Source organism: Euprymna scolopes, chromosome 27 (assembly GCF_053919585.1).
Source record: "Euprymna scolopes isolate OS-2025 chromosome 27, ASM5391958v1, whole genome shotgun sequence".
Taxonomy (NCBI): domain Eukaryota; kingdom Metazoa; phylum Mollusca; class Cephalopoda; order Sepiida; family Sepiolidae; genus Euprymna; species Euprymna scolopes.
In genome coordinates, this window is record NC_136508.1 from 65,968,186 (window position 1) to 65,996,014 (window position 27,829).

At 35.9% G+C, this 27,829-nt stretch overlaps 1 protein-coding gene across 3 annotated transcripts in view; it reads left to right on the forward strand.

Annotated features, from left to right (window-relative positions):
* The window catches only part of LOC145248885 (uncharacterized), a 315,242-nt gene that overhangs the window by 240,702 nt on the left and 46,711 nt on the right, over window positions 1-27,829 (forward strand). For all 3 annotated transcript variants that reach the window (XM_080110648.1, XM_080110647.1, XM_080110649.1), the window contains one exon: window positions 5,340-6,247. In XM_080110648.1, the coding sequence (XP_079966774.1) occupies window positions 5,340-6,247 (908 nt within the window). The remainder of the gene's footprint in view (window positions 1-5,339; window positions 6,248-27,829) is intronic.

Consider the following 27,829-nt stretch of genomic DNA (forward strand, 5'->3'; position numbering starts at 1 on the left):
TCGCCCCTTTAAATGGAATTATGTACATCTCTCTTGCACTTGGTTCACTGGGTATATTTGCCAGGTAGTTTTTTGAAATCCTTTTACCTGTGACTTTTTGCTCCTATAATTACTGGAATGATGATGATCTTAAGATTGTAGTTTCTTTTCTTGTCATATGAAAGACCTCTGTATTTCATCATCTCTGTATTTCGTTATCTTTTTCCCATTCAGCTATGTTTAACCAACCATCATAACTTCTACTAAGGTTGCTTCTTTCTCCTTGTTTCATATCACCACCAGGCTTAATAGCTCCATTTTCTAGGTACATAGCTGTAGAAATTGTATTCAGTAATGATTGATAATCTGAATAAGTCATCTGTCCTCCTCTTACCTGCCTCTCCATGAGTGCGGGATGTGAAATAAGGCCAAGCTTAGTATAGGGTGTGGTCATTACTGAATGCTACAAGGATGCTAGTGATCCTGTGCCCTTTATTAATGACCATAAATTGGTTGGTTCTTCCTTAATGGCATATGAATCCTGTTTGGTCATTTAATGACATGAAAGATTATTAGGTTTCTGAATTTTGGAGATTAGGATTGGTTATTCGTATCTTTTTTAATTTTTTTTATTCCATTTTCACCCAAACAAGGCACAGTGCTACTTTGATGTAGGGGAAGCTACTATCGGAAACATAAGTTGCAGGGATATTATGTAGGGAGTTGAGCAGTGAGATGTCCGTTCACATTAAACTTGAATTTCTGCACGTCAGTACAGTTGGGAAAGCAGGAACCTGGAAGGGAGTTCCAAAGTCTAGCAGTTTTGGGGTAAGAAATTATTAGAGTAGAAGGCTTTCTTACATCTAGGGATCTCTATAGGGGTAGAATTTTACTGTTTGTCGGGGGTATTTACATCGAAGGGGTACAAGGGCTTGTAGTTCGTCAGAGCATTCACCATTAAAATACTTGTAGAACATGCAGAGGGATGCAACATTGTCGATGGGAGAGGTTGAAGCTTTGATGACAGTTTAGGGCCTATTAGGTTGGCGACTCTCTTTTGAACCCTGTTCAGGAGCGAGAGAATAGTAGCAGATGCACCAGCCCAAATGTGACAACAGTACTCCATACATGGGTGAATGGTTTGGATTCATCAGGCTACTTTTCTCATCTTGAATGTGATTTTCACAACGTTTTGGTCGATGTAACCTTCACCCTTTTTTAGGTGTATCTTGTCGAACTCCGGAATGTTTCTGTCAAACTCTGCAAGGACCTGTGGCGCAGTGGTTGGAAAAATCAATTGTAAAAGTTACCGTCTCCTGAAGGTTCAATTTTCAGTGTGGGCGTCTGAAAAAAAAAAATAAAATTACAAATTACTTAGAACCTATATCCAGTAATGGCTGACAGAACAAAAGCATGTTATCCCCGTGAAGTAAATAAAGGTTCCGTTCAAAATTACATCCAAATTCCAGAGTTCAACAAGATGCACCTGAAGAAGGTCAGAGGTTACATCGACGAAAACGTAGTAAAAATAATACTCAAGATGAGAACAGTAGTCCAAATTGATATGAATAAAAGGTTATTTATCATAGATTCTTATGTGTAGGTTATTTATCATAGATTCTTATGTGTAGGTTATTTATCATAGATTCTTATGTGTAGGTTATTTATCATAGATTCTTATGTGTAGGTTATTTATCATAGATTCTTATGTGTAGGTTATTTATCATAGATTCTTATGTGTAGGTTATTTATCATAGATTCTTATGTGTAGGTTATTTATCATAGATTCTTATGTGTAGGTTATTTATCATAGTATTCGGTCGTATGGGTTTCTTTCATTTAATGTATAATGGTACAAATATTTGGTGGAGTTGGATAAAAATTTTTGTATTTTTCAAATTTTTTCTCCAAGTATTGTGGCTTTCAAAGAATTGAACAAAATCCTATCTCAGTCTGTTTAGTAGTATTTTTGTCTGATTTACAGACAATGTGTGTGAAATGTGGCTGGTATGGTATGCATGTTGAAAGTTGTTCTTCCTTCAAGAAAGATAACTGAATCAAATATGACCAATTCGTATTATTGCTAACACCACTACTTCTCTACTAAGTCTTCCATGTCTTGATTGCTGCTAATCGGATTCGTTAGTTACTAAAACTGATTAGAAAGTTGAATGAAAAATGTTCCTAATTGAATTTGTTTAATTTGAAAATATTGGAAAACCAAAATTTTTATGAAATTATTTATTTTTGTTTTTTTTCTGAATCTTTCTGAGTAATAGACCTTTTCCAAGAAGACTATTGTTTTGTTTTTTGTTTGTTTGTTTTTTTAGGGGGTTTTTTTTCTCTTCATTTTTCTGGTGGTATGTGTGTGTTTTGGCACAAATTTTAAATAAAAGTTTGGCTACCTTGAAACGCTCAGAAATTTCTTTTTAAATGATTTTTAACTATTTAAAATATTTCATTTTTTTTTTATTATTATTATTTTGAAATTTTTCTTTCTTTTTCAAATTAACCTTACGAAATGTTTTCAAAGCTGTGACCGAACTAATATTTAAAATTTGGTTCCAAAGCACATGCATTTCGACTTCAGACTTACAACCATCAACAACTCCGATCGTCACTTTTCTCCCTTTCTCCACAAGGAGCTGACTTTTCAGGATTAATACCACCAGAAAAATGAAGGCGAAAAGTCTTCTCTGAAAAAGGTGTATTACACTGAAAGGCTCAAAAGAAATTGATTTTAAAAATAAAATGATTTTAATAATTTAATGAAATATATTTCCTAGAATTTAAAAAAAAAATGTTCTAATATTTTTTAATTAACCTTACAAGTCTTATTTGCATTTTTCTTTACTTCCTACATTAGAAATAGAAATAATTTTACAATTTAAAATAAAAACGTTTGATGCTCATGTGGTGACGTAATTGAAAGAAAAATTTACGCCATGAGTTTTCAAGGTTGAAGTGTGACATGACCACGACCCGGTGGGAGATGGGGGTCACTCAATGTTGCAATCTGGACGACTTGAAACTAAATATTATGGGTGGGGTGTCAGAAGAATCGCATGCATTCTGACTGTTTCCTCTGACAAGACTCATGCTGTGTCTTAACCCTACCAGACCTGAGCTACTGAACCTAATTTGCCACTGTGCCTGGCCTCCTGTGTAAAATTGTCAAATCCAGATATGGAGCTACAAAATTACGATTCCATCCCTCAACCACACCAGAATCTCCCCTATCACCTGGTTGAGTGACACGCTGCTGACTTTGATCACTCGACTTTAATCTAGGCCCATTTGCATCATCAGAATTTTCATCACTTTCACCTTCATTGAAATATTCATCATCACTAGCATCACTCGATTCAGAAACATACTCATGATCAAATACATCAAATCCGCCTTCATCCAACTTTATCCAACATTTGTTGCACTGTGAAACTCTTTGGTTTCGCTCTTTTACCTGTCAAAGTACTTGGTTCGTCACTAACTCGCTTCATGACTACTTTAGTCTACAAAGCAACTCACAACTCTGCCAAAACAAAGCCATTTGCAGAACGTTAGGCTTGCGCTAAAATGGAGGCTAAGCATTGATTGGGTAGCTAATTTTAGCTCCCTGACAGCACAAAAACACGTGGTCGGAAAAATAATGGTTTAGCGGCAACTCTGTATATAGCATTTTTGGAAATTACCGGTATATCGGTAACTCAGTCTGGTAGGGTTAAGATGCACCAAAACTTTGGCATTGATGCCGCTAATCTGGAACTTGGATAAGTGGCTGGTCAATATTTCTTTGCTTTTGTCAAAAAATACCTTGTCATAATCCAAGAACTATCCCCTTTATTATGCTCTTTCTGAAAGTCTACCAGTCTGTATAAAACATTGTATGCAAAAATGACAGGAATTTTTATCTTTAAAAAAAAATATATACTTTTAGCTAACACTTTTTTTTTTAAACAAGGAAGTCACCATTTATCAAGACCTGAAGGCCACTCGTGGACAAGGGTTAATGAATGTAAGGTGGTAGTGTAGTAATCGTTGATGCCGTAAATTGGGTAGAATTTGATTAAAACGGTTCAACAAGAACTTGTTTACATTGAACTTAAAGGCTACCATATTGTAGTCTACCGGGAAGCAAAGCAGTGGAGCAGTGTTCCACAGGCGAGCAGTTCTAGAGAAGAAGCTTTGTTCATAGAATCTACCTTTTAGATTTAGGCATAGATAGTGGGGGACATTATTGATAATGGTTGTAGCTAGTCAAATAATATTTGGCAAGGGGGAGGGGCCATAAATTGGAGCACAGACAAGTACCTGCCATGAAAATAATGATAGAGCAAGGACAGACTTGCAACATCTGTTTTGTGTGAAAGAGGTTGCAGGGAAGAGCAGAGGGCATTACCTAACAAGTTTTGTGAGCTGGTTTTGAACTCTATCAATGCAGGAGAGGGTGTGCCGAGCAGCTCTTGCCCATATGTGGCAACAGTATTCCATTTTAGGATGTAGCTGACTCTTATACAGATAGAGGATTTCATCGGCAGTGGTAGAATGATCCAACCATTTTTCCAGAGATTTTGGCAACAGATTTGATGTATGTATTCCATTTCAGATCTAGAGTGAAGGTCAGTCCAAGAAGCTTGTCAAGACTTGATGCTTCTCCAAGATATTCATTCATTTCTATTGGGACCAGATGGGGATCAGAGCGATTATGATGAAAAGAGAAGCTTGGTTTTAGATGCATTAAAATTAACCCGACCTCCCCCCCCCCCGCCCCATTGCACCATGTGCTCAAGATCAGAAGAGATAGAAAGATCTTGGTCAATGCTGGCCTTTGTAGTGTTGATATAGATTGTGGTGTTGTCTACATAAATGTCTACAAATGATCTAAGAATCGGCGTTTCTATTAGATCAGACTGCAAGCCTCTGATCTCAAAGTTAGTGTGTGTTTCAGATTGCGATTGGTATCTTTTACCTCCTCTCCATTTTTCCAATCCTCTGACCATTGCCACCATTCCAATCTGGTAATCCATTCAACCTGCAAAAAGTGTCACTTAGAACTGAATTTTTACCTAGAACTTTGTCCATTATGCCACATTTGAAATTTCATGAAGTTTAGCAGAAAGATTCCAGAGTTTGACAAGATGGACCTGAAGAAAGTCGAAGGTTAGATTGTCTGAAACTTTATGCAAATAACACTAACGATGAGAACAGTAGTTCGAATAATAAAAATCACAAAAAATGTTTCAAAGCTGGAGCAAATGTACACGTAGGCATATGAAGGTAAATATATTCATACTTTTCTCATTATTTTTATATATTATTTCCACTATTATTAAAACTTTTATTTTGTTTTATGCATTTAGAGTCCTTCATCCGATGGTTATAGCACACTTCCAAGTAAGAAAAGACGGCCAATGCGAGCAAGCACAGGCTCGGTTCCATCTTTAGTGCCTGAACAATTCTTGGCGAAAAGTAAAGATACAGGTCTCCTCCATCAGCCAGTTCCAACAAAACCCCGCTCTCCGAAACCACGTTATCCAAAACCTGTTGCCCGCAACAGCTCTGGCTACCACACTTTACCGAGATCATCTGTTGACGTCATGGAGACAGAGAGGTCATCGCCAGAAGTGGATGGTCACACTGGAAATACGACCAGCGATGAAGATGGTGGATTTCATGAAGATCCGGATCTGTCTCTTTCAAAAAGCCAACTTGAACGGATGTCTTCTAGTTTTCCAAGTCCACACTCGACGTCGACAGGTGATCTAGAAAGAGATCCTGACTACCGGAAGTTGTCGCTGGAGAATCTCGTCATAAGTGATGAACATTCACCCACTCGAGTAAGAGACAACACACACCGTTCACCTAGCCCTCGTCAAATCAGCGAAGTTTCACCTGATGGTAAGCCAAAACCAAAGCCCAAACCTAAGCAGCGGCATCGACAATCAAATAGCAAGAAGCACCAAACAGAAGCAAATAGTACCCCAAAGACGGCACATGGCAAAAGAGCCAATTTTGTGGTGAGCCATTCCAGAAGACCGTCGCAAGAGGAATTAGAATTTGAAGAAATAGCCAAAGACTTATCTCAAAACTTAAAGGAAAACGACAAAGAACTTATTAATGTGTTAAATCCGAACAATAAACGCGCAACAGATTTCGTAAGGGATCTTTTGGAAAATACCCATTTTGATACAACTTTACTCCCGGAGGTCTCCAAGGAAAACTCTCAAAATCTTGACTCTCAGGAAAATACAAATTCAATAAGTAATTCGTAAGTACTGAAATTTTCTTTTTTCTTTATTTTTTTTACATTATTTTCAAATGTTTTCATTTTTGTCTTGTCTGCTGACATTTGTTTAGCTCAAGACCATACTTATAGGTAAAAGGATATGCAAGTCATGTATATAAAAAAAAAAAAAAAAACTGGCAAGTGTAGAGTTGAAGACGCTTTCATTGACACACATGCGTCTCGCTCAAACTCCATATTCAAAGTGTCCCTTTTCATTGTTTTCGATGAAAAGACTCTCCCTGGTAAACAGCTGGTAAGGGAGACAACTGGATAAGGTTAAATAGGATATATGCTGGTTCCTCAACGAAAGTCAACGCCAACGTTTGTGTATCATGATTTTCTTTTCATCTTCATATTAATCGACAACGGTGCATGCACTAGTTTATAATCTGTTCAAAATAAATCAATATGGACTCACAAGATAAAAAAAATACAAACTTGACTGTGAATGTATGTTTGTGTGCATCGTTGGGGGGGGGTGGGGGGGGGGAATGAGAAAAGGGTAATAAAAAGTGTGATTCCCCATTTGTTTCTCTGTTCGACAACAGTCGCCAACCCCAGCACTGTGTGCCATGGTTTCCTACTCATTTGTCTGGTCCTGGATATGACCTTAAACTATATCCAGTGGTGAGGCCCCAGCTTGCGGGCTTTGGGGAGTGTGGAGCCACCCTTTAATTACCATTGCTCCCAGGTACACTCTGACCCGGAGTGGTAGTACCTGTTAGGGTCCCAACTATGGGTTAAATAGAAACTGATTTGAAAACAACAAATATATTCTATTCAAAATTTTTTCTTCAAAATCTTTGTATTCGGCATTAAATAACCCGAAAAGGGTTGATATGCCGTAAAGCAAAAACAACCAACCAACCTACTCATTTGTCATTCTGGCCATGTCTTCATCTCTCGCATCGGCAGTTACCCAGAGGGTGAACACAGTAGCTCACTCATATAAAAAAAAGTAAACAAACACAGAAACTCTGACAAATTTTACTGTTGAGTTATGTGTGATACCATTGCGGAAAACAACCCTCTAAACCTGTGGTTTTCAAGCTTTTTTATATAGTGGCACACTATTGAGCTCTTTAAATTTCTGCAGCACACCTATCATGAAAAAAAAGAATATTTAACAGTGCTTACCAATGTTTATTGGTCTCCTGACAAACGAGGGATTGGACCTAGTAATTCACTTCCATTCGTCTGTTCGCACTTTTCTCAATAATCACGTCTTGGATTTTTTTTTAAAATTTTCACAAACATTAGTTATGGTGAAAGTAAATTTTTGCCAAAAGTGACTTTTTGGAATAACTTTGGTTGCCTCCCTAGTGGGGACATTATAGGTGTAAAATTGCCCCAAAATAGTTTGTCCATTTGTTTGTTCGCATTTTTCTCAATAACCATGCCCTGGATTTTTTGAAATTTTGCACAAACATTAGTCATGGTGAAAGTTAATTTTTTCACATGCTCGGCTTGTTCTTATGCAAAATATCCAAAAACCTTTAACAAACGATTTATTATATAATTAATTTTATTTTATCATTCAAACACTACTGTGTTTGAATATATGGTTAAGTGGCAGTTTTAGTCATTTAGAACCGATTTAAAGTTTCACCGCTCACTCATTTTTTTCGAACAAACTTCAAAATTTCAAACAATTATTACAGTTTATAGATCACCTTTTCAGCTACATTGTGAAAAAAAATTCAATTTTCGTTCAGTAAAACAAAAGTTATGATGAATTTACTGGTGTTCAAAATCGTAAAAATTCGTAAGGTGAACAAAATTTTTTATGACTGGTTTCCATAGCAATCACATCGTTTCAGCAACTAGTATGCTACTAATTCACCGCTGTCACAAAAAGAGAAGTAACAAATGAAACAGAATAGAAGAATGATAATTGGGGGGGGGGATTTTATTGAAAGCAGATGAGTGCCCTACATTGTTATACATATGTGTATGCTATGTTTATGGGGGCAAAAAAAATGAGACTGAAATTAAACAAAGAACAAGTGAATTAACTGGAAGCCTGGAAAAAAATCATGGATTGCAATAGAAAAATGCGAGCATGAAAAATATGGTTTAACTTAAACATAGAAAAGTAAAAGGACTAGTTGTTAAAACTGGAAAAGAAAACAAGATATTCTAGTAAAAATATAATAAATTTATGACTTAAAATAAGAATTTTTTTAAAATTCAATTTATAACATATAATCAAACTTTAATGCTGCAATATTTTAAGTTATAAATTTATGTTTTACTAGAATATCTTGTCCGTTTCTTTTCCATGTCTAAGCTTAACCATATTACTTCTCATGCAAACAACTCTTGTCGATATGAAAGCTGTTTTCCACCTATAACAACTTGTAACTTCCACCTGTAACCTATCCACGGCACACCAGTGTGTCACGGCACAGTGGTTGGAAATTACTGCTCTAAATGCTAAGATCCACATCTTAGTCATCCGTTGAGGGCTCTTTGTCGTTGATTGATCTCACCTCATTTTTAGCTCAAGCTGTCCTGATCTGGTCCAACCACAATCTGCCTTTCTGGCCTCAACTCAAAAATTGTCTTCGACTGTCGAAAACTCAAGACTGTCCATAAATTATTCTTAACTGTTGTAAAACGGACTCCCTGTCCTTAAAATAACTCTAAATATAATGACTTAAATCCAGTCACTGTCACATTAACTATCCTATTTTCAGATAATTTTTGTGGGCATTTGTGAACCATTTACTTTCTATTAAACTCGCTTATATTTTTATTGTGTTGATCGACTTTATAGTTTTTCCTTTTTTGTTTTACTTAACATGGGGCGGGGGGGGCGGAATTCATATTATTACAAAAAGAACAGAATAAATAGATACAAATAGTCCATTATGATCAAAAGGAAATATTACATTTATCTTTTAGTTGGAGTAGAAAGGAGATATAACGAGCAGAAAGAGACTAAGTTTACTTTTTTATTTTTAAATTTAACCGGCTTTGCAAATCCACTTTTTCCATGATTCAAACAATTTAACCTGAGCTCAATGGATGCCCCAACGGGTTTCGCATTATTATTTTTTTTTTTTTTTCTCTCTCTCTTTAGTTCGTAGTTAGAATTACCGGAAAATTCATTCCATTTTTAGATATCATGGTAGTTTTTTGTTTTTTTTTCTTTCTCTTATCACTGATTATTACAATGAGAATGAATTCCTAACAGAAGTAAAAAAAATAAAAATAAATATCACTAAGAAATATTGTGCATTGCATACAGCATTTTCAATCCTCTTATAATATTCTTCACAATTCAATTGACAGTCCATTCCTTTCATTAACCATTATACTCATGTGGCGTTTGACTTTGGTAAGTGATGGCTCATTAGTAATACATATATATACATACATACATATATATACATACATATATATATATATATATATATATATATATATATATATATACCTTTTTGAAGATTTTAAACTTTTAAAACTATATAAAAATTTCTCTGCTTGTAAGTCTATTAATTTTTTGCAGTTACTGCATTAATTTGCTGCCAAAAATTTATGCTAGTTCTTGTGTTGTATGGATTATCAGTTGTCTACCATGAAAAACTGTTCAGGGGAATTTAAAAACAAAACCACCTCCGTCAAAAGAAATTAAAAAAAAAATTAAAACATTTTTTTTTTTTTAATTTAAAAAAAAATTAAATAAATAAATAAAAAATAAAAAACTTTCTGGATGTCTGATCTACTTTTTTTTCTACAGATTATTTTATTTATTTTATTTATTTATTTTTTTGCTAACCTATTCATGTTAAAAATGTCTTCCTTACCCGTGTTGTCCGTCTTTACTATAAAGAAAAAAATTTTTGTTTACAAAACTATTGGATTTTTATAGTTTGGATGAATACATTACATGTTACTAGCAGGGAGGGGCCGGTCCTAAAATATGCTTAAATATGATATTTTAATTTGTACAGATTTCGTATATATATTATTAGTCGTGGTTCCAAAAGTTTAAAAAAAAAAAAAAAAAAAAAAGGTATTTGGGTTCCATCAGCTAGAATCGAAAGCAAAACTGTAGAATTCAAAGCTGGTGACGTTACCACTTTACCAACGTGACACACATATGAACCGATTTAAATTAAACTAATGTGAATGTACAAAATGCATTATGATTTTTTTTTTCAATTTTGACCCCTTAAAAACTAATTTAACCGGCTAAAGACCCATAAAATAACGGTCCAAAAAAATTCAATCATTTGAGGCTCCTAGCTCCGCTCTGCGACTTTTAGTTTCGGAGGAGATAGTTTGAAAATATGGAGACAGATAGAAATGGTGAATTTTATAAATTAGATTATGGTGCGAGTAGAAATGTATGTAATCATTACTGTAGTTTTGCGGTGAACTTTGAAGGATAGTTTATTATTGGGTTTTATAATAAGTATGTCCAGAAAAGGTAATGAATGATTGTTTCCTGTTTCATAGGTGAAATTTATGAAGGGTTCAACTAAGTCTAATCTGTTTTTAATATTATCTGTGTGCGTGTTTTCAGGAAGAAAAATCAAAATGTCAATATCAAAAATATTCTGCGTTTGAAGGCAATTTAAACTTGAAAGAACCAGATTCTAAGAACAGGCAGGTTAATGTTCCACTAAGAGGGTTACCCGTAGGAAGACCGAAATTTTGCTTGTAAAAATTATTGCATTGAAAATAAGTTATGTCAGTTATAAATCTGATAATTTTTATACAGGTGTCAAGAGAAAATGGTAAGTTAATGTTGATATTTTTAGGTGTGTATGGAATAAATTTTAATGGGGACATTAGTGTATGTTATATCTAAGCTGTGTATAGTTTTGTTATGTATATTGTTTTTTTTTATCTTGTTGAGTAAATCTTCAGAGTTCTTTTTGTGGGAGGTGCTGATATTGCCCGTTAGTGAAGTTAGGATGTTGGATATGGCACATGCAATTTTGTATGTTGCCAGATATTATGAGATATTATGATATCCGGTTTGTGAGTTTCAGGGAAGCCATATAATAAAGGAATGTTAAGGTGATATTGGATGTATGATGTCCAAGTTTTGTTGTTTTTTTTTATATAAGTTTTTTAAAGATCTGTCGAAAGTCTCACTACTTCTGTTTATTGTCTTTAAATCCGTGTTGATGTGTGTCTCTATCTGCCAACAGTGTAGAAACTTTCTCCCAGATGTCTTTTTTCCATTATTATACCACCACCTTTATTGGCTGGTGATATAATTGTACTTGTTATTCGCTAAGTGTTTCAAGGCATCTATGTATTTCTTTGGTTGTACAATATCATAGGACTGAGTAGCTTATATATATCTATATATATTCTTTTCCATATAAGGGAAATATTTTCCATAATGTTTTATTGTTAAAGTGTTTTTTATTCAATGAGTCTGAAGAAAGGCTGTTCTTGTGAAAATTTTCAAACGACATAACGTTTGGATTTGTCCGAATAGTCTTGAAACAATTGCAACTAACGATGAAATACACTATTTGTTGCTATCAACCTATTATTTGAAGTCTTAGTTTTTGTTAAAACAATATATAAGCGAGATAGGACACAGATTAAAAATCAGGTGAAATATCCTGATAGATATTGCTTCAGTTAATACTTTCAGGGTGATCCTAGCCAAAATTTGATTTTCAGAATTTAACTTTAACCACTAAACTTAGATGCAAAAGAAATCCACATTGAATGAGTACCTCCATTTGTATATTACATTAAAAAGAATCTATTTTAATAATCAGCTTGATGTTGTAATAGAATTGTTTTATTTAGAAATATTATTTAAAGTTGATTTATTTAATTTATATTTATTTTCAATTATCGATAGTTGACAATACTTGCATTTACAACCGGAAGTAAGCGTATTTATTTAAGCTATGAGTTATTTCCTGTTTGCGTTTGATTTTCATAGATCAAGAGGGATGTTTTATGCTTCCCTAAATCCAACGTGTGGTCACATTTCGTAACAAGCTAGGATATTTGGTGTATCTTAAACAGTATGTTACTAATCCCTACGCCCGGCAATGTTTCGCCCGGGCAACGCCAGGTATATACAACTAGTCGAGTGTGTATGTGTGTGTGTGTATATATATATATATATATATATATATATATATATATATATACAGGGTGGTCAAAAAGTCAGGTAACATGTTAAAGGTAGAAAAAATAATATGATCCATTATAATCTCTATTCGTTTAATATTTCTTGGATGAAATTTTTCCACAACGATGGATTGGTCGCCGTGGCCCAGTTGAATGGCCAGCCAGATCTCCGGATCTTACCCCTCCTGATTTCTGGCTTTGGGGCTATGTAAAGGATAGCGTTTATGGCAAGAAGCCTGATACAATAGCGTCTTTAAAGTTATTTATTGAAGAGGAGATTGCGCGGATATCAGCTGACATGATTACACGTGTTACACAATCAGTAGTTAATCGCTTCCAGCGATTGATAGAGAGAAATGGACGACAATTAACAAAATAAACATATTTCATGTTTGTTTCATTTTATATTTCAATGTATGGTACTTAAATATACGTGTATTGCTAATATTGTTTTTCTTTAAAATGTTACCTGACTTTTTGACCACCCTGTATATACTAGCATGGGTGCCCGGCGGGCGTTACCCAGGTGTTTGGAGGTGTGTTGAGCAAAAAAAAAAAAGTGGTAGTAGGAAGGCAGGCTCGAACCCGTACCGCGAAGAAGGAAAAGAACGGGGGAAAAATGTGACGTCTTTGCTGTTACGACCACCACCAAACCGGAAGTGACATAGGTTTAAATTAAGGCTAGACAATCGAAAAGAGGGGATCACTTTTGAAAATATCGGTGAAAAAAGCGACCACTCCCTGTAGAAAAGTGCCCAGTTGAAGGTGAAAAAATTTAATGTTTTTAGCTAATTTTTCGGTATTTGTCCTCTGAAGGGTCGAGCTTCAAAACGATACTGATCTTGTGAAAATCCGCCGCCTCTGTCGAAAGTTTTAGGTAGACATGCAAACATACATACATTTATATATTGGTAGCTCAAATTTTCGACCCAAACCGATTAAAAAGTTTGCCCTATCTCTAAATACCCTTTATGTAAAATTTCAAATGTTTAGACCAGAAATTGTCTGAGTAATTTGGTAGAGACCGCACAGGTCAAATTTTAACTTTGACCCCTATTATGACCCCTTAACACTTATTGTTTTGGGCTCAAATCAAGTTACAAGTTAGATCCATATCCAAAGAGCCTATATCTAAAATTTCAAGTATAAACATACCCAAAATTGGCGGAGTTTGGTAGAGTTCTCAAAGGTCAAATCGTTATCTTAAGACAATTCTCACCTGGAACCATAGAGATTCAACGTCTCTATCAAGTGTGCCACGAGCCCCGAAGGGCACCAACTACAGAAGAATAACAACTACGGAAGGCAGTTCCTATCCGTCGCGATTAACGCCTGATGTTGAATCCAAAGGAATAGTTGGCCGAAACGTTGTGAAACAAATAAGAAAAGACGAGGATAATAGTCCGCAATAAATAAAAATTAATGAACTAAGAAATACTGCTCTCTTTGGTCCCCTTAAAAATCAAACATTATACTTTTTATAACTAAAATCTGTTTTGAATTTCATAAAAATGTGTCTAGTAAGTATTGAATCTATGGGTATATTTATTCTTCTCTTTGATGGTGGGGGGAGGGGGAGAAAAATCGGTTCCCTTAACTCCCCTCAAAAAATAAATATAAATAACTTTTTAGACCAGGGGTGAGCAAATTATTCGAATCTGCGGGCTGGATAGTGTTATAATGATGGATCACAGACTGGACGAAGGCCGTTAATGAAAATTAAAGAAAATTACATATGAAACCCCTGTCAGTCAATCTGACATCGGTCATTCGAACAAATCAGTTTTCAGTTTTTAATGTTTCACACAGAAATGGAGGTGATTATGTTTTGATCACGTTTTTGCCTTCATAGTATTCAAATTCGGTTGGGTGGGTCAAAGGGCGATAACAGGCCTTTTGGTGACTTTGAAAGCTTCATCTCATGTTAAAAATAGTTCAGGCTAGCGGGCCGGTCAAAATGCTTTCACAGGCTGGATCCAGCCCATGGATCGTAGGTTGCCAACCCTTGCTTTAAACTCTCTTTATAGCTTCTATATTCCAAATAAAAATTTGTCCAGTAGTTTTTAAATCCATGTGTACATTTACTTTACTTTCCGAGTGGTGTTGGGAGGGGCGGCCGCTTTTCTCTCCTAAAAAAGAAAACTCGTTAGAATCCCTTTCATGTAAACTGTACGTTTCAAATTTCATAAAAATTTCAGTGTTTTAATCAATGGGTGTATCAATTTTCAAGTTGGCCTCCTGCCCTCTTCACATAGAACTAAATTGAACTAAATACACCTCACGTTAACAAACCTTATGCCTAAAAGTTTTCAAAAATTCGTAATGATGAGTTAAATAGTTTGGGAGGTTATTTACGTTGGGAGGATACTAGTGCAGAAAGTTAGCACATTTCATGGAATTACTTTTAAAGCAAGCACAGGAATGCCCCATTGCGACAATGTAATAGGAGTTGGAGCTTGGTAGACAGTTTGTGACTTATTAGGTTATAGACTCTGTTTGTCCCCTGTTCAAGACTAGTGGTTGGAGCACCAGCTCAGGTGTGGCAGCAATACTCAATGTATGTGCGATTGATGGCTATACAGAAATATAGGATACTAGCAGATGTGGGAATTTTTCTAACCTAGTAGAAAGAACCTACCTTCTTTGCGGCAGGTTTGACGGCATCTTCCATGTATTTCTCTTGAAGCTGAATGTTTTAGATGCCAGCAGCAAAGTTCTGGCATTCCTCCTTGTTGAAAAGTTTCGGTCATCTTATCGGCTTTTGAAGTTTTGATATCAAAATTTGCTGGAAGAGAAACTGAAATCAACCTGCGGTTATAGTCAGTTAACGTACTTCCTAACTTCCGGTATAGCGGTACCAGAAGAGGTGACAAGGAAAATCAGTTCCTTCACTTTTATTGTTCAATATTTCTATTGTAAAACGATTTATAGAAATAGAAAAAAAAAAGGACATTATCGAAACGTATACAATAAAAATTAACAAAATGATACAGATAAAAATAACACAATTAGTCTTTATATGCACTTTTAATAAAACTTTTAAAGAGTTTTTTGTTTGAAATTATATAAGAAACATTTATGAAATTATAAAAATAATTTTTTTTTTTTTTTTTTTTTTTTTAATTTTAAACTGATTTGCCTCGTCACCGCTTCCGGTAGCGCTACACCGGAGGTTAAGAACTACGTTAGCTGACTATAACCAAACTTGCTGCACTGAAGTGATTTTTGATTCCACGTGTCCCTTTGCAGGAGATCTTCCAAAAGTAGAAATTTTAGATAATTTCAATTAAACAGACATCAAAACTCCTTGGTCTTTTAGCTAGGAGCAACGTGTAGTATCTGTACTGCTACTTTTCTGCACTCAGTCAGTGAAAGCTAAACCCTTTTATACCAAGGTAGTTTTTATCTTTGTTTCAATTCAGTATCCCATTTTGGGCAACTGAATTTTCCTCACATTAAAAACCGACTTTGTATCGAACTCTGCCTTCGTGGGGAGGCAAACAGTAACACCAAATCTATATCAATAATACTAGCAGGGAGACCCAATGTTATCTGGGATTGAATGATGATCAATAACTATTTCACACTCCCATATGTTTGTCATCGAAATCCGTGAACTCGCTCACTTTTCAATTAAATCGATTAATTGCCTGCTCTAGTTAGAGGAGGAAGTTTCACATGCCTCCCTGCAGTAACTTAGTCCAGAATACATTATAGTCTAGATTGCACTGTAGAGAACCTACTGTTTTTGCAAAATTATTTTTATACAATGGATTGAATTAGTTTATTATACAAAAGTCAAGTATCATAGTTCAGTTGTGCTTTGAACAGAAACGTTAATTTTGAACGTGCCCCTATCATATCAAAGAACCTAATGCCGGACCTTTCTGCTTGTGTGGCAATAAAACTTCTCAAATGCACTTGCGATAAGCTGTATAAGGTGTTAACTTTGGTCAAAATCGCCTGTTCCTTCTTTCATTGGATTTTTTTTTCTTGTTGTCGACACTTATCAAAGACATTCTGATCCAAAACCTATCTAAGAACACTGCCAGATACATGAAGTTCGTTTGTATGAAATTTCATAAAAAATTTGCCCGGTCGTTTTAACACGCATAGACAGATACAGTTCCTTTTATATCATGGAGCTAGAGATGTGCGTATATGCATTTATTAAATCGTATGGGGGGGGGTGTAACAGTTCTTTACACATTCCGGTATACAAGGTATTGATAATTCGGCACTTGTGTATTTTAGGTTTAGAGGGCAATTTTTTGGGGTTTTTTTTTTTGTTTTTCATTTTTAAATAATTCCAAACGTAGACAATTCAAGATGTTCTTAAAGTATATAACTTTTAATAATTTTCTATTATTATTATTATTTAAATATACAAAATGCCTCTTGCAATTCATTCTGAAATTTTAATTATTTTATAAAAGTTTTAAAAAAATTAAATGTTCTTATGTTTTATTTTGTGATATTGTTAATTTAGTGCATTTCTTTTGCTTTTATCAATACGGTACAACTCTTTGAATTGTCTCCCCTTGGAATTCTTCAAAAATGAAAACCAAAAAAAAAAAAAATGTTCTCCAAACCTAAAATGCATACGTGCCGATAATAGAAATATTAAAGTTTACTGTTTTGGCTCTTGGGAATTTTGATAAGCCGAGTTACACATATCTAATAAACAACCACTTCAGACACTGACACAATTCTATTGGCTTAATCGACATTTCATTTGTCTTTTTATTTAAGAAAGGAAACCATGGCACACAGAAGCGGAAATACCATAGAATTTTAACGAAGAATATGAAAAGGTCACATCGTGTGTGTGTGTGTGTGTGTGTGTGTGTGTGTGTGTGTTGAATAAGATTAACGGATGATTTTTTTTTTTTTTTTTTTTTTTTTTTACAAAGGCATCACCACATTATCAAGGCCCAGAGGCTACTCAAGGATAAGGGTTAAAGAGTGTACAGTAGAAGTTGGTCAATATAGTAATCATTAGTAATGAAAATTTGGTAAATTTAATAACTTATATGGAACGGCTCATCAAGAACTTATTTACCTTAGACTTGAACACAACCATATTGTAGTCAGCCGGAAAGCAGGAAAACGGAAGACAATTCCACAGGCGTGCAGTTCTAAGAAAGAAGCTTTGTTCATGGAATCTATGTTTAGGTTTAGGCACAGATAAAGAGTGGGGGAAATTATTGATAGTGTTTACAGCTAGACGAGTGTTTCTTGTGAAAGTTTGGCGAGGGGGGACCATAGATTGAAGCTCAGTTGAACACTTTCCATGAAAATAACGATACATCAGAGACAAACTCGCAACATCTCTTCTGTGAGATAGAGGTTGTAAGGAGGAGAAAAGGACATCTCCTACGAGGCTACGAAGTCTATTTTGAACTCTATCAAGGCAGGACAAGTCCTTTCTAGCAGCTCCTGCCCAGATGTGGCAACAGTATTCCATCCTTGGACGTACCTGGCTCTTATATAGATAGAGAATAGCATCAGCAGTGAGATATCTACTGGATCGATAGAAAGATCCCACCATTTTTCCAGCGGCCTTGGCAACAGATTTGATATACGTGTTCCATTTAAGATCAGGAGTAATGGTCAAGCCCAGAAGCTTGTGAAAACTTGAGGCCTCCTGAAGACGAGAGCCATTCATTTCAATTGATGACAAATGTGGATTAAAATGTTGATGATGTAAAGAGAGAAGCTTGGTTTTAGATGCATTAAAAGTAACCAGCCACTCCTTTCCCCATTGTACTACATGCTCAAGATCAGAGGAGAGAGAATTGGAGAGTACTTGCTCGTTTACTGTCTTAGATGTGGTACCATAAATGGTAGTGTCGTCAGCATAAATGTCTACAAATGATGTAAGGATATGATTTGGAAGATCATTAATGTAGATCAGGAAAAGAGTTGGGCCCAGGATGGATCCCTGAGGGACACCGGCATTAATACTGTGAGCTTCTGATTTTTGCCCCTCAACTACTACTCTTATGAACCTATCAGAAATAAATGATTTAATAATTGAGAAGACTTTTCCAGCTATACCATAGCTAGCGATCTTATGAAGTAAACCTTTATGCCATACCCTATCAAAGGCTTTAGATATGTCAAGAGCAATTGCCCTAGAAAGATTGCCACCGTCGAGAGATTTGCTAATCCTATGCGATATAACTGTAAGGACATCTGCTGTAGATCTAGCAGAACGGAAACCATATTGAGTGTCACTAAGAAGGTTATTTTTGTTGAGATGTTTGATTACTTCTGTATTTAACACAGATTCCAGCAACTTACTCATGACGCACAGGAGACTTATTGGCCTGTACTGAGAGGGGGATGAGCGATCACCTGAATTCTTAAATACAGGGCATACTGATGAGATTTTCCAGGGAGATGGGAAACTATTCTCCTTAAGACAACGTTTAAACAGTTTTGTAAGTATGGGCGCTATTTCAGGTTGAAGTTTTTTGAGTACTATAATTGGAATACCATCAGGGCCAGTTGCTTTACTCGAATCAAGGTTTTTGATTAGCTTGGCAACATCACGTACAGATATACGTATATCACATAGCGTGTTTTCTGATACAGGAGGAAATATTGGGGGTTGGCGGTCTTGGTCGCAAAGGGTAGAATTAGCTGCAAAGTTCTTGGCAAAGAGTTTGGCTTTGTCTGATGCTGACGAGATTACCTCAGGTCCATTGATAATAGTTGGGATGGAGCACACGCTTCTGTTCAGGATTCTGTTTGCTATTTGCCAAAACTGGTGGGAACCAAGCCGCTGCTCAGCTACTTTGGACTTAACAGATTGAGCATACAACTCTCTTGCGTTCCTTATTACTTTCTTACAATGGTTGCTGGCAGTCCTGAAAACGGCTTTAGTTTCCATACATCTATTACGTTTGAAGCAGTGGAAAAAGTGATTTCTGTGCGCAATGGCAGCAGCACATTCTGGAGAGAACCATGGCTGGCTGTTAGGTTTTTGCTGAAACTTTTTAGAGGGTATGAAATGGTCAATACCTACAATTAACCATTCAGTTAGGTCTAATACTATAGAGGACACATCCTTTTTAAACATGGAATGCAGAGGTAGATCAGATATAAATGTACGGAAGCTATCCCAGTCAGCCTTAGTGTATCGATATACTGTACGATGAAGTGGTACGTCTGGGGACTTATTACATTTCATTTTTATCTTAATTGATACAACAGAGTGGTCGGAAGATCCAAGAGGCGACAGAACAGAAACTGAACATAGTTCAGGGCAAGTTGTGAGAAAAAGGTCTAGTAGGCTTGCATCCCAAACGTTTGTCTTATAAAAGATACACATCTCACCGTATCATTAATGGATTCGAATCTTTAATTTCGCTCGCATAATCGCGTTGACACACTGGTTCTCATCAGATCACCAAAGTTAAGCAATGTTGAGCCTGGTTAGTACCATTTGGGAATTCTAGGCGCTGTATCTGCCCTCCGCTTATCTCAGCATTTGTTTCCAGTCGTCCTGTACATACACTTCATTTTCCACTGGTATTTAACAATGTCAACTCAGGAGAGGTGTGGTTGGAGATTGCGCACCTCCTGCCACAAAAATTTCACGCATAGGCACCTCTCTGTGGGTATCCATAGTCTGTCAAAGACTGAAGGAGCCTCTGTACATAGGGAGACAGAGCACGTTCAAGGAGGACTGATTTGCACCTATAACACACAAAAAATGATCTTCTGGTTAATAAAAATTGGTGTTTTAAATGTTTGTAATTGTTCCTGGGTCGTCCCTATTTGCTGACGTATTTTTATTTTTTTATTTATTTTATTTATTTATTTATTTTTGTTTTGTTGTTTTTTTTCTAGAGAAAGGTGTTTTGACCCATACTCTCGACTTTATGGATTCAGAGACCAGTCGATAAACCTTCCTTCTACAGTATTGCTCCAAACTGCATCTTCTCCATTTTCTGTAGTTTTAAGTCACCGTTAATCTCTATTTAAAATTAGATTATATGCTTGTATGTGCAGGATTCACTCCTAAACTAAAATATTTTTTTTAACCTTGGAGGTTACTGCTTATTAATGTCCAGGGGGCACTCTAGGGTAACGGTTGATGAGTGTCAGATTGACGATGAGACTGATGATCAGTAATGGTGGAACATTGGTAATGTTTAATTATATCTAAGAGGACGGTTTAACAAGAACTTATTTATATTAGACTTGAAAACAACCATGCTATAGTTAGCTGGGAAACAACGCCACCGTATTATTTCACAGACGGATGGTTCCAGGAAAGAAATTTTGTTCATGCAGTTTCGTTTAGTTTTAGACACAGAGTAAGGAAAATTGTTGACAGGAACACACCTGCTACGTGCAAGGGGTAATTTCGACTATATTTAGTTTTATGCAAAGAAGAGGTGGAAGCCCTTAATGAAATTTCAGATACCTCCCAATTGTGACATTTTAACAGTATTAGATAGCAATTAATAAATGTTCTCCAAATTTTAGTTTAGAGTAGAGGCCACTCGAAGATATTACCACTTATCAAGGCCCAGAGGCCACTCGAGGATAAGGGTTGAAAAGTGCAGTAGTCAATTGGACAATATAGTAATCGTTAGTAATGGAAATTTAGTATGGCATGAGAATTGTTACTTCTTGACAGAAGCTTGCCATCTTCTCAGGTTGATGTCTGGCATCCATGTGCACGTAGATGGCTCTTTCGCCCAGCTACACTCTTGCATAATCGTTCCTAGCTGTAGGATGGGAACTTGCCAGTATTTGCTGATTCTTGTAGAGGGACTATATTATACACCTTTGGAGTGTCATTTCAAACCGTTTGCAGATTTACAGACCAGTTCAGATATTACAATAGTTGCATGGTCTTGGTAGCAGCACATCCTCATAAAATTGTTGGTCTTGTCTAACCTTGTGTGACCTCACGTGGTTCATCAAGTTAGCTTTAGGCAGAAGAAATTTGCAATAGGTTGTACATTTCAGTTCTTGTTGAAAGTCGGCAAGAATTGCAGATTCATCCTGCTTTCTGGGAACACGTTTCAACTCTGCATGCTTAACACGTTTTTCCTCAAAGTTTCTGCATTCTTTAATGTTTGACAAACAAACACACATACATGCAGACAATTGTTCTTTATATGATAAATTCAAAGGTTATTTTAGAAGGCATAATATGGGCACAACCTCATTTTAAAATTCAAATATTTCAGATTGACATAAAATTTTACACCAATTAAACAAGATCCCTTAATGTTAAGCCTGAAATTTTAAACATTTGACAGAATTAAAACCTGTCCCATGATCGCTGTGTTGCATCGTTGTGCTTGTTTATGAATATTTTAATGGACTGCGCTCTGATGAACTAGTAACATTTGTACCCCTTCCACGTATATACTCCTGACTTACCTGGCAAGCAGTAAAATCCCACCCCTTCACTTGGGAGGTCTTTAGATATCAGAAAGTCTTCTACTCTAATAGCTTCTTCCCTCGGACTGCTAGACTTTGGAATTGACCCCCCCCGTTTCATGCTTCACTGACTGTAATAACTAGGGCTATGACAACAGCATATTCTTTTCATTGTTTTGATTTTCGAGTATATATCCGACACGGACACAATCAACCGAGAACCACATCACTCTACATAAAAGCATAAGATATCAATGGATATATACCTGAGAATCAAAACAAAGAAAAGAATATGCTGTTCTCATAGCCCTAGTAATAACCTACAGAAGATTAAATGTAATGTGAACAGACATCTCGTTGTTCAACTCCTTACAGTCCCCTGTTAGACACAATCCTAAACATAGCCCATGCTTCCAATTGGTAATATACCTTGTTTGGGGAGGTGGGGTGAAAAAAGTAAAAAAAATAAATAAAAAAATGCACAGATAACAGAACTTTATATAATAGATGTCTTTTATCCTTGGAATTGTTCACTTCCAGATGGCTCTCCCATTTGAAATCTATTTTCGTATTTAGCGAAACAATCTTAGACCTGTTATATATTTCAGCGTGACATCAGCACGCGATTGTAATGGGTGAACATAATAAATATGAGGCAATGAAAAATACTATTGCGAACCAGAACCATTCATAGACAACATTAAAGTAATTATGTTACAGAAAGCAACTTTACAAACTCTAACTGAAAAAGGGGAACCCGACAAGTCAATTCGTGGTGATCACGCATTAACTATGATACGTCATAGAAGATAGCCGGTGTTAGTCAATTTGGCAACCCAACCAATTACATTCCATGATTTCTTGTTTGTTTTATTTTGTTTTGACATAATTTTCTGATAAAAATTATTGCTTTTAAATATAATAAATATTCACTAGCGGGACCTGTGGAAATTCCACAGGGAACTCATGTGTAATATATTGATGTTAGCATTCTGTAGATGTTCAGTGTAAATGGAGACGCTCTGATATTATTGTAGCCTTTTTGTTAAAACTGCAGAAGTATTTACCTAAGCTAGCACGAACGCCCGGTAAAACCCGGTCGTAAAGTACGCTTAAATATGATATTTTATTTCTTGCAGATTTCATATGTATTATTCTAGAGTTAATGTTCTATCGATTTTTATGTTACAAAGTTGCGATTTCAAAAATAAAAAAAATATATCCATATGACTTGGATGCATTAGTTTGAATTGAAACCGAAATAAAAACTTATGAAATATATAAACTTGAGTTCCTTCAGCCATAATCGAAACCGAGACCAAAACTTATGAAGAATTCTTTATAAAATTATTTATGACAAGAAATAGAAGAAAATAACAATTAAACGACCCGGATGTAAGAGTGACACACAAAAGAACACGCACTCTATCGTATTAATATATAGATAAACTTTTTTTTTTTTTTATGTTTATGTACAGTTTTTGGTACTAGTGCACTTATTGATCCGTGCTGAAATGTTATTATTTAAAAAGCCATTCTTAACATGGGGAGGTTGCTGGCAGACGCAGCTGGATTTAAGAGCAGACGAACAGTTATAGCGCTGAACACTCGCTTGCATTCCCGCTGAGCTTATTTTGGGCCCGCTCATCTATGGCCTGTCTCGTTGGAGACGTGACTGGCTATTGCTCACTCGGGATCTTGCCTCCGATCGCCGGGCTTGGGCCGGAGTGGTACGAGATGTGCATCTTCATGAAGCCGACTCAACTCCTCCAGGGTGAATGTCGTTTCAAGTACAAGTACAACATTGGGAGGGTGTTTTGTACCTATTCTGTACTTTAACTTACAATTGAATAATAAAAAAAAAACATATCCTAAAACTTTAAACTTGGAAATACGATTTAAAAAATAGCGCGGATCAGTAAGTGCATTAGCACCCAGTTGTTTTTTATATTTATTTTTGTGAAACTGTATCTAAAAAGAAACATCTGAAAAAAAGAAACAGTTTACGAATATTCTTATTTAATACAATTGGGTGGAGGGTCGCCAAATTGACTAACACCATTCATTGCCTACATGCCATGACATAAACAAGCAATGGCTGAATAAGTTAATGTGTGACCGCCCAATTCGTCAGTATGTGCTCATAACCATTTCTACTTGATACATCTATATTAATAAGATTGTGTTTCTTGCAACTATGTGATTAACACATTTTTTTTTTATTAACTAAATACCGCCTTGCTAGTAGTATTCTCCCACTGCAAAAACTGTGACACTGGCGTCAGAAAGTAGGATTGAGAAGTCAGTCTCCACCCCCCCACCCCCCGAGGAGAACTCTGACCTGTATCGGCATTCCCCAGTAAGGACGCCTCAGGTGATTAGCAATAAACTAACCCTTTCTCAAAGAGAGAAGACAAAGCCTGGGAGGGTGGAACTCCTAGAACTGCACAACAATCAGCATTACTCCGATTGGCTGAAACCAGACATTCTCACATTCTAGAATGAAACAAATTTCTACATTAACGAACACTTCAATGAGTTGACAAACATGGCGTTGCCCTCCACGCACTAACGTTAAAACGAACAGCATTTAGCAATTATTAATCACTCAGAACCAAACATTTACAGCTTGATAACCTCACATCATGCCACAGGCATACACAAATGGTACTAGCGTGCGCAAGTAAATTCCATTACAATGTTAATAGGGAGCTGGTAGTTTAATTCCTTTTGGTGGAGTGGTTGTTCGTATTCCTTTGAAAGGATTCATGGTGTTCTCGGCAAGAATTCTGGTGCCTTTAATTAGGCATAAATCGAGTCCCTTGGAACTCTAACTGAATTGAGGAAAGTTCAAACATTTAGGTGATATAAACGTGATGAAAATGTTCAAATAATGCCATCCTCTAATTGGGATATCTTCGGTACATTTAAAGGTGTCTCTGCTTGTAGAGATTTCAAGTCCTTTATTTGACCAAACATTTAGGTGATATAACGTGAAGAAATTGTGGCGGCTCTGTTCTCAATAAGGCATTCTTCTCGGAGCCATTCTTTGGTGAGTCCGTTCATCCCGAGTGTTTATCGTGGACTGAAAAGGAAAAGAATGATAACAGAAAGGTGCCAAGTATCTAACTTGGCTCATACAAATTAACCAATCGCAGATCGCCTACTAGAATTATGTAGGCGGCTTAAAACAAAGAACATGGCGTTGTAATGGAATTTCTCACACATTCTTCTCCGCCTATGCTTGCAGGTCAAGAAATCTTAAAACAAATTTAAACACATGCATGTTTTGCAGTTAACAGATGTAAACATGTTCGCGTAAATGCCAATATCGGAATAACCTGGCTAAGTCAACACCAAATATAATCGTCCGCATCCATCGAACTACAACATTGATTCGGAAACTCGAAAACAAAATGAAACGAACTATATTTTTATTATGATAATTTGCTAAGATTTATAAAGCTATGACTTTTTATTCGACAGTTTGAAGGCTTTTGAGCAGTCACAATGCAACTATTGCCAAACAATTTAAATTGCTTTGTTTATGATAAATAAACGAAATAAGTAAAACCTTCAAACTGTGGAATAAAAATGCACAGATTTACAATTCTTAGCAAAAAAATTGCTTCGTTTACAATAAATAAACAAAATAGGAAAAGCCTTTAAACTGTCGAATAAAAATGCATGGATCTTAAATTCTTAACAAGTTCTCATTTAATTAAAAGATTGAAAGTTTTTGGGAGCGTTTCATTCCTTGGCCTTCGGGCCAAGATCACATAATTATTTGTTGTTACTGGACCAAAAGCGTCCTGTTACCTAGTTCTTATATTTTCAGTGATTTCTTTTTTTTTTTTTTTTTTTTTTTTTTTTTTTTTTCAAGCACGCATGGAAAAAAAGAATAATTTTATTTCATTTTAGTAACTAATTAGTAATTCGTTATTACTAAAATAATAAATTCACGGTTATGCTCCAATACACGTTCTTTACATTGGGAGGTTGGTATGTCTTTTCCGAAAGCTGTTCTCAACATGGGGAGTTTCTATCAATCTAAATAGTTCATATACAGTGAGATTCCCTAACTTCTAAAAAAATCTGTTTATCTTTTTCTATTCTTATTCTAATCGATCATTTTTTTTTCATAATTTTATTATTGAATATGGATTTACGCATTCTCTTATTTACTTTCTTCAGATTCAAACAGTACCTGCAGGGTTTTTTTGTTTTTTGTTTTTTACATGGAGTTCACCACTTATCAAGGCCCAATGGCCACTCGGGGATAACGGTTATTGTGTGTACAGTACTCAATGGGATAGTGTAGCAATAGTATTGGAGAATTGATAAGGTGTCATTACTTGGGGGGGGGGCGGTTCATCAGGAATTTGTTTGTGTTGGACTTGAAGACATCCAGGTTGACATCTGGAGGGAAACAGGCAAACGGAACAGAGTTCCACAGGCGTGCAGTTCTAGGAAAGAAGCTTTGTTCATGGAATCTACGTTTTGATTTAGGCACAGATAAGGAGTGGGGAAAATTATTGACGGTGGTTTCAGCTAGTCGGGTGTTTTTTGAAAAAGATTGGCGAGGGGGGGACCAGAGAATGGAGCTCAGACGAGCACTTGCCATGGAAATAACGATAGAACAAAGACAGGCTCGCTACGTCTCTTCTGTGGGAAAGAGGTTGCAGGGAAGAGAAAAGGGTATCCCCCACTAAGCTACGAAGTCTATTTTGTACTCTGTCAAGGCAGGATAGGCTGTTTTTAGCAAGTCCTGCCCAGATGTGGCAGCAGTACTCCATCGTTGGACGCACTTGGCTTTTATATAGATAGAAAATTGCATCATTAGTGAGATATCTTCTGGAGCGGTAGAAGGATCCCACCATTTTCCCAGCGACCTTGGCCACAGACTTGATGTATGTGTTCCATGTGTTATCAACAACCGTAGTTTACTTCTTTTTTTTTTTTTTTTTTTTTTTTTTTTTCGGGGGTGGGGGGGTCTTCAACCGGGCAACGCCGGTTAACGAGTCCTGCTAGATGATAATGGGGGAAATGGTTATAAATCTGATCGACGATATCTGGCTAAGTTGACTACCAAGGAATAGATATAGATATATATCTTAGATTTTATCCATGGCAATGCTGATTAACGTTTTATCGTTCCACCCTATAGACTATTTGTTGAAATAAAACAGATGTAATAGTTTAAAATACTATTAAAAAAAAAATTAACATAGTGAAACGAGATGAGATGCAAAGTTCAGAGAAAGAATGTCTAATCAGTATTGACTTTCGTCTCGCCTTTTCCGCCTACAGAAAAAAATGGTGCATTTTGACCATGTCTCTTATACATGCAGAAAACCGAATTGCCGTCATTATTACAAGAACACATGCAATTCAATATTATTATCCTTACCTTATCTGTTGCTTATCGTATGTGACCCTGAACAATCCTTCGAGACTGAGGATTTGCTACCTGAAGTGAAAGCTCCTTAATATCGAATTCGGTCATTTTAGTTAAAGATTTTATGTCTAAAGTTCTTTATATCTTCAAATATTTATGTTTGGTTTGATTGTTTGCCGCATATCAACCCTATTCTAGTTATTTAATGACAAATCCAGTTATTTTGATAAAAGGTTTTGTTTCAAGTATGTTTAAATATCTTCAAATAACCAAGTGATCCTCAGCTATCGCTTTTTTATTTTTGGGAATGATTTTTAATTTTTTTATTAATCGGGGTTGGAATATGAATATTCCCCATAAGTACGGTTATATGGTACGGCTTGACATAACCAAACGATCAGATCTGGTCTTTTTGACCATGCATCGAGCCCAGATAAGAGCCAAAGTGGAGTATTGCAGTGCATATGTCCATCTTCCTGAATTATGGACTGCTCAACCACCAGGATCCTGTATCACAGGTTGCCAACTGCACTAAACTGTCAGCCCCCATTGGACGAAGGAAAAAAATAAGAGGAAAAATTTTCAGAATAGCAACAATTAATTTGTGATTGTATTAGTATCGCCCGCACTGAGGA